The sequence below is a fragment of the Coturnix japonica genome, chromosome 3 (genome assembly GCF_054131305.1).
Source record: "Coturnix japonica strain WE chromosome 3, WE-NBRP24, whole genome shotgun sequence".
NCBI lineage: Eukaryota > Metazoa > Chordata > Aves > Galliformes > Phasianidae > Coturnix > Coturnix japonica.
The window spans coordinates 52,835,834-52,852,075 of NC_140665.1; the positions used below are offsets into that span (position 1 = coordinate 52,835,834).

Below are 16,242 nucleotides of genomic sequence, written 5' to 3' on the forward strand. Positions count from 1 at the left end.
AACAAATAAAAGTGACATATGTAGATAATATAAACATTTGGAGTGGAACCTTTTTCATTTTGATGAATGACACGGGAATAAGCTTCATAAAGTGAAAGCAGAGCTTGACTGTTCTACAGCTTGAAAAAAGTTTCTGTCTTCTTGCTTTTTTTACACCATATTTTTTAAACATGTTCACCTTGTTTATTATTTATCTGATCTTCAAATCAAAACCAAACCACCATAATCCTAGCCTGCCTTGAATTTAGCAAATATACCCTCTTGCAAACATTTCCATTCCTAACATAGATAATCTTGGAGTTATCTACTAAAAGAAAGTTCAGATTGACTGCGACAAGCTGCTCCTAACACCCTCCGTTAATGAGATTAGTTTACCAGTCAGCAGTCTCTTTTTAACTAGGATAAACTACAACCAATGCTTTCACTCTATTGTTCTGAGTATTCCAATCCAAAATGAAGCAGAGAGCACATAAAAATGTATATACAAGCCTACACATACCTACATTAGCTTGTCTATACACATGAACATGAAGAAAACACATTTAGAACCATGTCATCTTATATAAGAAAAAGTACTGCCATGTTATTAATCCTGTAAGAAGGCAAATTTTAATACAAAACCAGTCTTTTTTCATTCATTGAAAATTGCATTTGCAGAAAAACAAAAGAGCCAATAACCTTAAAACCTTAGAAAAGCTTCTGGTGTGGCAAAAGAAACAACTCTGGATCAGTCTCAAGTTATTCAAATATCAGCCTACTCACCACATCCCCTTCACTGTTAAAATTTGGTTGCATTATTAACTATATAAAGCAAAACTAAATGGCAAACACGGCTTGGCTGAGCCAACTCCTTCATCCCACTATATACACCTGATTTGAATTTCAGCTTGACACATGAATTAACGAATGGCAGTATCACATTGGTGACCTCCACCAACATTTGGGAGGGTCATCTAGGCATCCTGGAGGTAGGACAACCTGTTCTGCCCTAAGCACTGCACATAACAAACACCCAATCCTTCTGCTGACAGCCCACAGAGCAGCACTGCCTTTCTCCACAACCATGACCAAGTACAGAAGCTGACGCTTTTGTCTCCTATGGTTTAACGTGTTCTTAGGGAGTGCAAGTAATTGCTAAAGTCTTTTAGAAAGATGAGGAAAATGTAACCTAAAACTTACACAACAAACAGGCTTTTTTGAGTGGAGGCAAAAAAAATAAAGGATGTTTTTATAAACCCTAAAAGAACTATAAACTGCACAAAATATAATTCAATTTTGTTTTAGAATTTACCTTTAAATTATAGTTTAACAACCCAAGGGCTCAGCTTTAGATATTCATTGAGCAGATCCCTTTCTGAGCAGCCCGACTCCCCATGCTCCTCCTCACCCAGGATTTTAAAGGAGAAAGAACAAGAGTGTTTCAATATTTGCTTTTCACAAACCTCCGCAAATTCCAATAGAGAATAACTCTGGCAAAGACTTTTTTGGCATATATGTGCAAAGGCACATAAAAAGTATTCCTTGACTCTTCATACTCTTATGCAACTCATACTAAGTAGAGGGTTTTTGTTTTTTTTTTGTTTTTTTTTTTAAACGCTATTTTTCTGGGAATTACAAGACACAACATAAAAAAAGAAGATTACTGTCTTTTTCTTCAAAACAGATCAGGCTGAATAAACACAGAATACATCTTAAAGTGACATCCAAAAAACACTTTTGCTTTTCCTAGACTCCACCTTATTATACTGAATACCTGACAGTCACCAAAGAAAATTCAAGAACTGCACAAAAAAAAATAACGTCAATTGGTGAGACTTCACTTACAAATGACATATAATGCAAAGGTCCTGCAAATTATATTTTGAATTTATTACAGAAAAACAATTCAGAAACTCTTTGCTAGAAACCCTGCAAGCACTTTCTCCCCCAAGTGTTTGGCCAAACCTGAAACACTGACCTAAGCACTTAAGCATTTCAAAAAAGTTAAACTTTAATTTGGTTTTGCACTGACAAGAGAGTCCATGATGATAGGTAAGAATCAGATCATTATTATCATGTCAGTGAAGAACAGCATAACATTTTTTCTGTAGATGTTAAACTGACTGATGTTTTGGAACAGCTTCTAACGTAAGATGCATACTGCTATATTCTCTTAGACCCCACATAGCTGTTGCAGTGCACCCAATATATTCAAACATTGATTCTATGTCAATTACATGCAGAAAAGTATTGATCAGAATTCTACCAAGAGGAAGGAACAGGCCTGAAATCCTGATGAAGGACATATACTCCAGTTCACCTTAAACTAAGCTTCCCAAAACCTCACAACTAAGCAAGTCTCTCCCTAGAATTTAACAGGATCCATCACAACAGGATTTGTTACAGGAAACTAAAACACTTTTTTTTTTATTTTTTATCAGAGAGTTATTTGTATGGCAAGCATACTGCAGCTGTCAGCTCACACTTCAGGATTGTTGTTTCACTAAAAGATGTTATTTTTCTCTGTTTTATAAAATATAACTTAGTAAATGTTTTTTTGTTTTGGTTTTTTTTTCCTTTCACCAAGCGGTTGCATCTGCATTTAAATGCTGTAAAGTCTTACCAATCACAAGAGTCAGTGAAGGAAAAGATTCAAGTTGGTGGTGGGAGAAAGGGGAAGCCTCAGGCAAAGAGAATCCTATCACAGTTATAAAGACATGGTATTCTGTTTGAGGTGCGTTGACTTCAGATCAGAAACTGAGCTGGAAATTACAAGTCAAGACCAAGGGCAGTCACATCAGGCTGCAAGGACAACTCAACAGTGACCAATACGCTTTCCAACAAATCAGACCCCAAACATACTTTTTTTTTTTTTTTTCGTTTATCTCCAGTCAGGTAAAAATCTGCAGAGGAACAGGCAGAAATTTCAAGCAATTAAGGTTAATTTTATCTTTATGTAATAAAATATATGTAACTGCTACATAGAAGTAAGTCTTTTATCCATCAGTACATTAACACACACAACAGAAAAAAATATACCATGCAGTATCATCTACTGGAATTCAGAACATTTTGTCTACAGAAGAGTTTATCCTTCAGGTGAGCGAAAAATAGATTCCACCTCCTTCTTATCAGCCTTATCTGATGAGACATAAAACAAAGAAAGTGAACTATGTTTTATCAAATCACAGGTTTGGTAGGATATGAGATTACTGCTTTGAACAATACCTTGTCTAGCTGTTGTGAAAGGTAGGACAGCAAAACTTTTGTCTCTCTAAAACAGGTTTCTCAGAGAAAAGCATATGTAGCTAAAGCAGAATACTGCAGGAGAGGAGTTGTTATTCTAGCTTCTTCCACAACTACTACGTGCTTGAAAACAGAAGTGCCATTCCCTGCAACCTCAGCATCATCCTCAGCAAACACGCATCAACACAAAGGAAGTAGTAACAATAGGATACAATTTTTTCTTTACTGTACATCTAAGATGGGGCCAAGAGAGGGGGGGGCATAAAGGGCAACTATTCTACATCTTTCCTCACTGTTTGCTTTAAACTTCTTCCATTGTTTTATGTATCTCTTTACAATTTTGTTTGCTTTTGCCAAGTCTTAGCATATTTTCTGTTGAAATAGTTTTCGCTTTCTTGCAATATGTCATTTATTCAACAATAGTGCATGCACCATTATGAGAATGTTTAATAAATATTCGCATTGCATACAGTAAAAATAAATATACTGGAAAAAAAGCACTATTCCACAGGGTACCTTCAAATATTTTGAGATTTCATATTCTACAGCTTGCAGGGCAATATATTTATTGTAAGCGTAAAATAGGCTTATGCATTAGATACAACCTCAACACTCTGATTTTAACAAAGGTAGTAAAAAGTTTAGGAGGTAGAAGTATATTCATTTTAATAAAAAAATACTCTGCACCAAAGAAGGCACCATCTCTGCCCATTCTTCAAAGGCTTTTATTATTTTATACAGTACTACACACTTTTTTAAAAAGACCTTGTTTTTTTTTTTTTCTTTCTCCTGCCTGTTAGACTAGTAGGAACTCATACACTGCTCAATTAATTTGAGGGATTTCCCCTCCCAGTGCAATATTTTCAAAATAGAAGACACTTAATATCTCAGATTTATCATGATTAATTTCACATCCAAAGACTGCCAAGGGTACCGAGGGTATATGTTTACTATTCTATTGATTTTAAGAGGAAAAGTGGGTTTGTATAAACAGCACTACATCATTTGCCTGGCAAGCTACCCACTCTAACTGCAAGTAGCCGCTTAGCTGGGAAGCTCCTGCCTAATTGCTGCAGACAGATGTTCCCCTGCTGTAGCTGTAGACACCACAGGTTCCTGCCACGTTAATTAGCAGCTTAAAGACATTCCATCCCCTAATTTAAAAGCCTAAAAAGCTTTACATACAGCAGAAACATGAACTAGCAACTTAACTCCAAAGCCATGATTTTCTACTAAAAGTGTTTGTCAACATCCACTTTACATGCTCAACAGCATTTTCTCTGTCCAGAGACACGTATCTTAAAATGTACCACAGCAAGGAAGGTCCAGTTAGCTCTTCTTTTGCTGCCCATTTGGTCATATATTTCAACTTGGGTGTTTTTCCTTTACTCCACCCCCCACTCCCCCCGGTGAAAATCCACCCTAGCTTGGTGACAGCAGGACATTTAAATCTTCCTCACCCAAGCTCTTCAGGAGGTTTTGGACAACTTACCAAGGAGACTACCACCTGGACAGGCTTAAAAGGTGGCTCACAAGAACCTAATGAGGTTCAACAAGGCAAATTGCAGTGATACACTCAGGTTGGGTCAATCCTATATATGAATACAGACTGGGAAACAAACTCCTTGAGAGCACCCCTTCCAAAAAGGATTTGGGTGTCCTGATGGACTAAAAGCTGAACATCAACTAGCAGTGTACACTTGCAGCTCAGAAGGCCAATAGTATCCCAGGCTGAATCAAAAGAGTGATAGCCAGCAGGGAAAGGGAGGTGAGTGCCTCCTTCTATTTTGTCCTTGTGAAGGGGACTGACATTTTATGCAGGTAAACAGTGATAGGACAAGGGGGAACAGATTTAATCTGAAAGAAGGGAGGCTTTGATTAGATATCAAGAAGAAAGTATTCACTCACAGTACTGAGGCACTTGCACAGGCTTCCCAGAGAACGTGTGGATGCCCCATCCCTGGAGATGTTCAAGACAAGGCTTGATGAGTTCCTGAGCATCCTGGTCCAGTGCATGTCAGCCATGCTAGTTCCAACATGGTGCCACAAGACAACCTTGAGGTCTCTCCCAACCCAGGCAAATTTGTGATTGCACAGTAATTGACAGAAATTGCTACCAGAGGAGGAAAGATCAGTTGCTCAGCTTTATTTTAGCCTTTTCCCATCTCATGCTTCATAATGCATAATTCCCCTTATTGTTGTTCTTCAAATCCCATTTCCAACTCTTTTTCTTCTACTGCTTATTTCAAATGCTATTACCTTTCAAATGAAGTCCAAGTTTATTCATATGCTTTGAAATGTTCTTTCTTTTTTTTTTTTTTGTAATCCAATATTAGTCTTTTGTCCTTACTACAGTCTGTATGACAGATCTGCTGTTTTAAATAAGCCTGAAAAAGATTGTCTATTTTGGTTTGTTTTGTTCAAGCTACTTTTCGCTAATGGCTGGAACACTACTCATGCCTTCCTACTTAGGTTGGAAGAATTCAGCTTTCTTGAATTGATGACATGCTGGGGCTGTGCTATCTCAGTCCTTAGAAGTTTCTAAGACCATACTGGGTAAAGCTCTGAGTGAACCAGCGTGAGCTGATGTGAACTTGCTCTGAGCAGCTGGTTGGAATGTAGACCTCTGGAAGGCCTTTCCACCTGCACAGTTCTGGGGTTTTTAACTCAATGCCATGACGTTGGGCTCATATGAGAGTAGAGATCAGCAGAGCTGCAGTCAGCTTTGTGCAGTGTTTTACCACTAGAGCTGTTCCTCCTGGAAAGGAGAAGGCATCTTGTTTAACAAGCTCTCCCTCTCTAGCGTAGGATAATTCTGTTATTTTCCCTCATGAATCTGTATGTTCCCCACACTTTGAAGGTTCTGCTCCTAACACAGGAGGTTTACCCTTACTCTCCAGGTCACTGACCCTGGTAATCATTCATATGGTTCCCACCAAATCTCACTCCCACTGAAGACTGAAAACTCATTTTTGAGACTACCTAATCAAGTCTACCTCTGGTAGTAAAGTCAATCTATTTTTTTTCTTTGCTTTGGTAGGAAGTAGGACAAGATCTTGAACTCTACAGAACTTTCATGCTGTAAGTTAATGTTCTCCCCTCTGAATTTTCTTCAGGGACACCGCTTTCCAAGCACTCCTCCCCCCTCACAGTAAAGACATGTCTGTAAGCAGCGAATAGTAAAAGTACCACTAGGTATCATCAATCCACTTTTCTCTCCATCAAAAAAAGTCAATACAACATTTTTTCTCCCCAGTTGTTCATTTTTTCTTCATTTATATATCCTATAGCTTCAAATAGTACAGAAAAATGCCACTGAAATATCAATACAGATGCACTAGGAATGGAATTGGCCAAAAATCCACTAGGAAATCTTACTTAAAGTGCTAACCTCTGTTCAGAGTTGTTGAACTGTTAGGCTGCCAATTTCCTGACAAGAATATGGTTGTTATTAAAACTCTATTTTCTCGTCTACATGACCTCACTTGGAGTCCTGTAATTGCTGGTTTTAGGGACATACTTCACATCACAGTTTAGCCTCATGTTTTCAGTCAGTGAACATTTCCTTCCAGCTCCACAATGTGTTAGGCGCTCAGCAAAGTGCAGGTGGGTGGGTGCTGACATTCCAGATCTAAGCCCCTGTTGTTCACTAATTGCTTGGATTTGACTTATATTTTGATTTTCTAATAGCTTTTGCACAGCCTCTTTCATTCATTAAACTGCTGAGTCAGATGCAAACTCTTGCTATATAAGATGCTTAAATCTTATTTCCCAGATATTTCTCACCTTAAGGTATCTACACAGCAGCTAGTCACCAGTAGAACATAGTTTTGATACAGTTTCCCTAATAAACACAACTGGGGTCTGGAGTACAGGCCTTTTGTGGAACAGCTGAAGGAGCTGGGGTTGTTCATTCTGGAGGAGACTCAAGGGAGACCCTATTCTCTCTATAACTACCTTAAGAGAGGTTGTAGTGAGCTGGGGCTCAGCCTCTCCTCGTAACTGGTGACAGGATTAGAGGAAATGTCTTCAGGCTGCAAGGGGAGGTTCAGGCTGGACGTTAAGAAACACTACTTCTCTGAAAGAGTGGTCAGGCAGTGGAAGAGGCTGCCCAGGGAGGTGGTGGAGTCACTGACCCTGGAGGTATTCAATGTTTGGACTCTGTGTTGAGGGACATGGTTTAGTGAGAACTACTGGTGATAGGTAGACAGTTGGACTAGATGATCTTGTAGGTCTTTTCCAACTTCGGCGATTCTGTAATGAAACCCATTGCATAGGTTTGCAAAAAATAATTCCAGCCTTGTGGGAAAAGTTTCTTGTTTCAGTTGCAAGACACTAAAGCTATACTTTATAACTGGAGCTATTCAGCTTGGCAGTTTTACTAAGACTTCAAAAACAAAACTTTCTCAGCTTCTTTTTGGGCACTGGCATCTTTCAGACAATGTGCCATCATAAGATATTATACCATGCTTTGATCTACAAAGTTCCCCATTCATTAAGCATTTTTTCAGAATGTGATTTCTTTGCAGTACACTTGATCACTTCCCCACCTCCTCAGTTGAAAATACATGCTTTAAAATCCTGAAATAGAAAATACACATGAGCCTCCCCAGTTCCAAAACCAATGAAGACAATCATACTTCACACCATTGTAAGTCAACATAATTCAAGGCAGCATCTGGAAACAAAGGTACTGAACTAGCAAGTATTTCACTTGTCTAGGTCATCTCCATACCTCTCTGTATTATCTAGAAGCTATTGCCCTTGACAATGTTTTCCATATTTCACTACTGTAAATGTGTGTGTGGCAGCCATGATGAAAACTAGCTATTTGAAAAGAAATAAAAGCAGACCAGTACAAATTCTGTTTTCTCAGCCACATCAGTTCCCCAGTTCTCTATCACTGAGCAACAGCACAACAATGGGAACCAATTATGTGAACATTGCTGTTAGGAACACTTACTTGGAACTTCCACCCAGGAGTAAAACCCAAGTACTTTGTTCTTGTTTTTATTTATTTTTCTAACCACAGAATACACACTGTGTATCAATATTTAGTCATAATCAGCAACAAACCAGGGCTTGTTTCAAGTCTGTAATACTGTCAGAGTAAGAAGTGGGTTAAACTGGCCACAAATTAAATCAGGCCACTGTAGCATTAGAGCAGCCACGTACCTGAGCAACCTTCCAATGAGAACAGAAGCAAAATACAAAGAAAAATGAAATATATGCACACACATTTTAAAGGTTTCTAAGATGTGTTGCCTCCCACAGTATTTAATTGAGCTCATCAAGACTGTTTCAATGCACAGTTTATCAAAGAAAAACAGATTTAAACCACAAATATTTCAGGAACATGCATCCTTTCGAAAACTTTGTTTTACACAGTTATTCTGAGATGAATAACGTCAACAAAAAGATTGAAACCTGGAAAACAAGCCATCCTCTCACTGTCCTGTTCACACTTTTATTCACTGGGAAATCAGACATTTGGGTATAAACTGAAAGACAGCACAAAAGTCTTGACCCTGTTGCATCTTCAACAAACACTAAGACTTCTTCTGTGACTAGTGATTAAGATTACAAAACATGTAAGACTACAAAACTTTTTTCAGCTAGTATTGTCAAGGGTTGGTTTCCACAAAGCCTTATGCAAATGGTCAGATGGATTCTTTCCAGTCCAAAGTACAGGAAGAAACACCCACCTCTTCCAGTCAGCCCAAGCACGGCATGAATGCAATCTGGGCTCAGTACATTCTCCCATAGCTGTTAAACATAAAATCCATTTTACAAATGGAAAACTGAGCCCAGAAATTGACTTCTGAGAATCTACAACAGGGAGGTAAATGAAAACATGCTCACAGCAGACAAACAAGGGAAAACCACCAAGTTCCTCCAAAATGATTCATTATAAGTAAATTAATATTAAAAATCAAAGTTGGTCCTGTATTTATATTTAGGTCATTAAATGATGCTTCAAGATACACTAAATGACACTATGACATACTGAGGAAGGTGCAGGGCTGGACCAAGCTTTGGAATTCCCCTAATGCAGCCCAAGGGTAGGGTGGCTTCTAGCTCAGAGCTCCAGGCCACAAACCAATAAGTACATACTACATCCTTTTAACTCACTTTCATCTTCTGCTTGAAGTAGAAGGTGAGTCTGATTGCAGGTGCAATTGAAGCCTTCTATCGGTCAGGTCAATGCACACTGCCCTACGGTAATTTTTCATAATCTACAGGAAGCAAAAGGCATTAACCAAAAGAACACTCATAACTAAGGGAAGTGCTGACACAGAGATCCTGAAAAATCAGATAAAAATTAACAGAATAGCCAGAAGCAAGCAGCGTTATGTCCTTGAAGCTAAAGAGCATCCAAATAACATATATTCCATCATCATATGATAATTATGCCTCACTAGAGTTTTAAACCTCAAATTAATAAATTTCATGAAAACTTCCCAGAACTTAACATGAATTTCACTGTAAGAACAGGAAGACTTTAGAGGAAGATACTGGTACCATGGAGGAAGGAGATCACACTGCCAAGAAGGAAACATAATCACTCTGACAGGAACTTGCATATTGGTTGAGGCAACGTAACAGTCAGTATGGATCCTAAATGGCTGCCATGGACCCAAGAATGGGTTACTAAGCTGCACAAAGTTAAAACAGTAACGCAGACACATGCCCAAAACATGCAGCAGGAACGTAAATGCTGCAGTACAGATTGCTGCTCTGAAAGATGTAAATACAAACAAAACACCTCACTGCCTAGAACATGATGTTCTGCAGTGTGTCATGGCTAGTGTGACATCTTCAAAAATATCTCACTTCTAAGGTACAAAAGATGATATGTAATTACTTCTTCACAGTCCTACAGCAGGTCCAACATCCTACCTCCTTTGTTTGAAAAATCTATTACAGTAGTCTCTGAGCACTTCATAATTGTTTTCCATTAGTAGTGATTTGCATGATATTAGAGCTGTCACTGAATATCAAGGCAATTTCCCTGTTTTCTTTCTTTGAATCATTTCAGAAATTCTAGTTTAAAAGCACAACTGCTGTAAACATGTTCTAACAGAGGAGACTGCTGAACAGCAAAAACATCTAAAGGACATGAGACAGTAGCTTCAAAATATCTTGTCATTACAGAATTGACATTCATCAGTTCTAGATATGAAGGTTTTTCTTTCTTTTAATACCCGAAGAAACATCACCAGGAGTGAAGAATTCTGTTTTCGTTTCTGACAATAGCACCAGGACAGGGGAGAACAATCTGCTACTCCACTCAGAAAGTCAGTAACGTGATGTTTTTAATTCATGAAGTTGCAGCGCCTCTCAAAAAATAAAAATAAATAAATAAAAAAAATTCCAGAAAATGCACTTCTGAGGATTATATCCAAAAATTGGCTTTGAGTTCTTCAGGCCTGAAAAATGCCATAAAGAACAGGCCAAGAGTTGCCTCCAATTTCCAGCTGCAAGTCTAGAGAAGAAGCAGATGCTGGAGCTGAAACATCCTCACTGCATACAGCCCTGTGAGGCACTGGACCAAAAAATATGCAGAATAAGTATCCTGTTATTAAATGAGCTCTTCTAGATTACATGACATAACTCTGAGCTGGGTTAGTACAAGAACCCAGGCTGCCAAGATGCCTTAGTGGGTGCAGCTGATGTAGCCTAGTTATGGTGGTGCCTGCAACAGTTTTAAGAGTCTTGTCTAACCCAAGAAATACAACCTAGGCCCTGCATTTCTTGTTGACAAGCATATTCAAAGATAGCAGTGACTTCTAATCAGGAAGATTAAGATTCTGAAGGAAACACACAGGACACAATGGAATACAGTCATTTATATTGCCATTCAGATATGGAAACAGAACACTTTGAAAGATAATGTAAGTCCAGAAGAACATACTGGTTGATACAACAGAACTACTGCTCTTAACACTGTTTCCAAAGCAAATTTAAACTGTAGCTGATATATATATTATTGTTTTTAAATTATGGGCAGCTCTTTAGTTTACACTTTGTAAATATTATTCAGGTACTACTTAAGAAAACATAGCCTTACAAAGCAAAAAGATCTATAAGAAAACTGCCCTGGGCACATTTAGTTTCATTCTGAATAATCTATCTTGCCTTCAAACCTAAGTCTCATTGACCATTACTATGGAAGAAATGTACTTTCCTTTTTAAAAGGTAATTATAAATAAGTTGGTTTGCATTCACGTCTCTGTAACTAAGTCTTCAGGTCATGAAACAACTGTTGCCATCTACACTTCCAGGTGAACTTGTCAAAGAGATTAGCAGGGAGTTTTGAGGGCTCTGCAGACTCAGAGAATGAACCGCTCCATTATTTCCAAGGGCCCCACTGCAGATCAGGACAGAACTGTGCAGAGGGAGCTAAAAGGTATCAGCTGCAGTAACCATTAGTCACATTATGACCAAACAGAGCAATTCACTCCTGATAGATCCGTGCTGTCCATAATAGCCCATCAAGGACAGAACATCCTACTTAAAAGAAAAAATATCACCAAGTAGTATTTTTTCAAATAAAGAAACAGTTCTCAGAGGCTTCAGACTACACGAAACATTAAGTATGTCCCTAACAGCCAAAGTAGGTGGAAAAGAAATAGTGATACTGTTCTCTCACTAAGAAGGGAGACCATATGAGAAGCAGAAGTCTACAATTGTTTTAAGCTGTAACTCATTACAGTAACACAGTAGAAGACAACCTTAATGCACAGAAGAACACCATATATCCAGAACTCAGAAACCATCCAAAACTGTGGTCTAAATGTTTAGGAAGGACATGAAAAGCATTTTTTAATTGCTAAACCTTACTTCATAAGAAGTTAAATGACAGGCATCACTCATGTGAGAGAAAGCTTCTGAGGGTTTTTTCTTATGCTGTGTCTTGGCTCTTGTTGTTGTCAAAGCCATAACAGTTGGTGTACCCCTGAGAAATAGAGAAGACTAAGTTTCTGCTGGATATGGAAGGAACTGACATCCCCTGCTACGCCATCCTTATTTGGAGCTGATTCACTGACCCCCTAGTGACCTTGAACAAAATTCTAAGTAAGGACTACAGATTGAGAAGAAACTTTATAGAAAGAAATTAACTATGTTACATCTTGGTGGTAATTTAGAAAAAAAAGTGAAATTCTGTTAGATTCACATTATAGCTCGAAAATATTTCATCTCAAGTGTCACCTGACACAAAACTAACCTGATTTAAAGGGTACCAATAATACTAGAGGAAGAAAAAAGACAGACACTTAAATAGACTTCTTGCAGAAACCTATTTTTTTTAATATTACCCAAGAACATTTCAGCTTGTACTACGCATCCTTCAGTTACTTTCCCAGATAAGTTGGTTTTCATAATAAACTATGTTTAAACTTGACTAATTAACCTAAACTCTACCAACCAAATATTGAAAATTAAACAACTGCACTTTTTGAAGTCAAAACTCAGAATCTGGTCATGACCACAACAACTGTAATTGTGGTCAAATTCATTGAATTACATAGTATGACGCCCTTACATGAATATTTATTAACTTAGAGCTTACCACAGTTCATTAACTACACTCTCCAACATTCTTGAACAGCAGTTCGTGAGATGCTTTCAGGCTATACAAACCCATTACAAAACAGGAAACTATCCTTTGTCAGCTAGCCCAAATCTATTAATCATTGCTGTCAGAAATGAATGAATGCTGCTAATTTAAAGGTTCTTGTTGTCTTTCCCAATTCATTTCCCCAGTGGTAATGCTAAAATTGCCACTCTTGTGAGTTTTATAATACTCCTTCACAGCACTTGCAAGGTAGCCTTATACAACATGAAAAACTGAGAACTTTCAACAACAGGGGAACAAAAAAACCTTTGAAATGTAGTTGGGGATGAAAAGGAGCAATTTGAGTCAGCATAAAACAAATAACTGAAGAATGCTATGATGGTATAATGCAATGGAAAGTGCAGCAATAATAGAAGAGCAGCACAATCCTAGACTTCAGCAAATGAGAACAATCCCAAGTATGGGACTGTTCACAACTATGGAAGGAAAAAGAAAGGAAAACTGCTTACCTTTGGAAGGGATCTCCAGAGAGGTACCTTTGCCACAGCCAGGCCTTAAAAGAGGTCTGGGAATGGGTGGATCCTGGCTCCAGCCCTTCTGATCACTCAAGTGCACTGCATTCATTCACCTGAGCTCCTCTGCGTTGGCCCTGCCTTCCCACCCAATCACTGTTTCAGACTGTGACTTAGCATTTCTGCTACAGATGGCTGATGGTATTCAATGTGTTTTCATTTACAAATATGAAGTTCTTCCTGTATAAACGAATCAGTGTTAGAATGAGTACCTAACATTGCTATCCATTTGGGTGTGCTTTAATTTCTTCCTTTTGGGTAGAGTATGTTAAGAACATTTTTGTTCTTGGTAAAGTCACAAAGAAAAATAAATCACAGGCCTTGTACTATTGGCCTTCAGAGGACTTCTTCTGTGTTAGCATGCATTGTGGGCCAAACCCAGAAACTGTAGAGAAAATAAGCTAGACACTAACAAAAAACAAACAAAAAAACAAACCCACCCCCCCCTCAAACAAACAAAGAAACAAAAACCCCCCAAACCCATCAGCAACAAAACACAAACAAAACCTTCTTCCATCCCTCAGAAGATGCTATTCTCAGTGTGGTTTATCTGCTTGCTGGGGTCCCTCCTGCAATTTCTAAGAAGTGAATCTAAAATAAGAAACACAAGATCACAGTATTTCTGAGCTATGGGTGCATCTGCAACAGGAAACTGCATTGTAATAAAAATTTTGCAAAGATATCTCTATGGATAACAAACTATCATGTTGGCTCTACTTTTTCTGCATTTTTTTTTCTAATGTTCTAAGGTGAATCGATAGGAGTAGCAGTTTCTAAAAAGTGATGATATACTTGACATTATACTTGCATGATCTCTAGTTAATGACAATCGTTATCACCTGTGCTATCTGTAATTCTGAGCAGATACATTTCTACGGAAAGAGTAAGTGAATGAATAAAAAGTACTTTATCTCCTAAGTGTTTTTATTACATATTTAATTCTTAATACTGTCATACCAGGATGACAGAAAATAAGACATAATTGTAAGAAAGGGAAGCTTAAGTTGTTATATGAATATTTTTGGTGATTTCCATCTTAACACTTACAAGAGCTCAACCTCGCTGTGGAGAAGATCATTAGTTTTTCATCACTGCTGCAGAGATAGCTGTGCACTGTGCTTTTCTGGCACATATCTGGTTCACATCTATGAACCCTCAATATTTTTTTTTTAAGAAGTTCAGTGAGGAAACCTCACATTAAGAGGAATTTTTCAACTCAACCACTTTTGGCCTCCTACATTTCCTTTGTCCACCTGTCACCCTTATCAAGTGAGGTGTACAAAGCTGAAAGAGCAGAGCGTTGGGCACTCTTGATGTTACCTGCTTAATGCTGCCTGCCTCCTTCATGCATGAGCATAGCAGCAGTGATGAAGCGCAATCTCTGGTGCCCTGCAAGAAGGCAGGGAAGGCTTGGATAATCAGCACATTTATCATCTGCATCCTCCACTCAGGCTAAATAAAACTTAAGTTTACTGTGCAGGTGAAACATTTTCAAGAGCTCACAGACAATTAAAGTTTCTGAAATCTCGGAATTTATCTCTGTTTAAGCGGAAGGAAAATGGTAGGTAAACAAAAGAAATTCATGCTTAACATTTAGCAACACGTTCTCTCCCTGATTTTAGTTTTTGTAATCTTCCTGTCAAGAAATGTTTATTTCATACACAGGCACTGCTGCACAAAACTCTGCTAATCTGTCCTTGCCACCTCCTCCTGCGCTACAGATATAACAAAAGGTAATTTTCTCTCCTTATTTTGGTGTAATTGATTAACTTGAAGGATGTGTACTTTTCATTTAAAGCCTTCTTTACAAAAACCTGAAATACCAAGGCTTCACTATAAGCATCAGGTATTTATTAAATACAAAGCAAAGTACTGTCAATTGTGACACTCAAAGCAAAAAATTCCCTCCCCTACACCTCTCTGTTCTCTAAGCTTGAACATTACTTGCTGTTCCATGCTTCTCACCATAAGAGACTGTTCTTGGTAAATGCAGCTTATATTTACAAGTCTGTTAGTGTACAGCATGTCTGCTTGCCTACAAGCTTCCCTTTCTTTATTTAACACAAAATCGCACGGTGAAGTGAAGCAGATGTGGACATAAATGCTGGGGCTTTCAGGCCGAGTACATCACCCAGAGCATGATAAGATGTTACAAAAGCATCTTCAGAATGTCAGGGAAGGAAGTTCATTGGATAGGACTCGCTCTCTCATGTAGCCAGTAAGCGACATCACTGCTGTGGCTTGCAAAAAAACAAAGGAGACACAGAAGGCTCTGAACAGTACCAAGTTCAAAGGAGGATGGTGAAGATGAGAGGAAACAAAAGGAACCAGTCTACTGCAAAGACTTCACCTGGATTGCTTGGTGGGCTCAAAACAGAGCCAAAAGGCTGCAACCAGCTTTTTGGGTGGAACTTTAGTAGAGGGTATAGTTCCACATTCATTTCTTTCTCTCCAGCAATGCTCTAAGACTAGCTTTTTTCCTACCGAAGAATCACTACTGCTGTCCTGTCACACTGAGTTGCTGGACACATAGGAAATAACAAAACCAGCTTGCTTGGGCTTACATTTTGTAAATCTGAGGCCATTAAAAGGATTCACAGCTGAGAGCGATCAATGGTTAGAAGGGACAGAAGGAGAAAATGGAGCCTAATGCTTTTCTGTGCCAGCCATGTTTATAACCATTACTACCCTAAAATGACCTTCAGGCCCAAACCCAGCACAGCCTGAAATCAGCCAGGGGGGTGCACTTTAGATACACACAAACTCACCAGCTGAACAGCAGACTAAGTCTGAATTTTGACCAAGCAAGTGTGTTGCTCTAATTTCAAAATAAATAAATAATAAGTTCATCCTGCTCCAGTCCCT

The 16,242-nt window shown here is 38.4% G+C and overlaps 1 protein-coding gene across 5 annotated transcripts in view; it reads right to left on the reverse strand.

Moving 5' to 3' along the window:
- Window positions 1-16,242, reverse strand: part of PDE7B (phosphodiesterase 7B) — a 150,742-nt gene that overhangs the window by 39,228 nt on the left and 95,272 nt on the right. The window contains exon 1 of one of the 5 annotated variants that reach the window (XM_085543579.1): window positions 13,315-13,444. The exons of the other annotated variants lie outside the window; for them this stretch is intronic. Within the exon in view, the coding sequence (XP_085399705.1) occupies window positions 13,315-13,429 (115 nt within the window). The 5' untranslated portion in view covers window positions 13,430-13,444. Of the gene's footprint in view, window positions 1-13,314; window positions 13,445-16,242 lie in introns of those variants that run through there. 5 annotated transcript variants of the gene reach the window in all.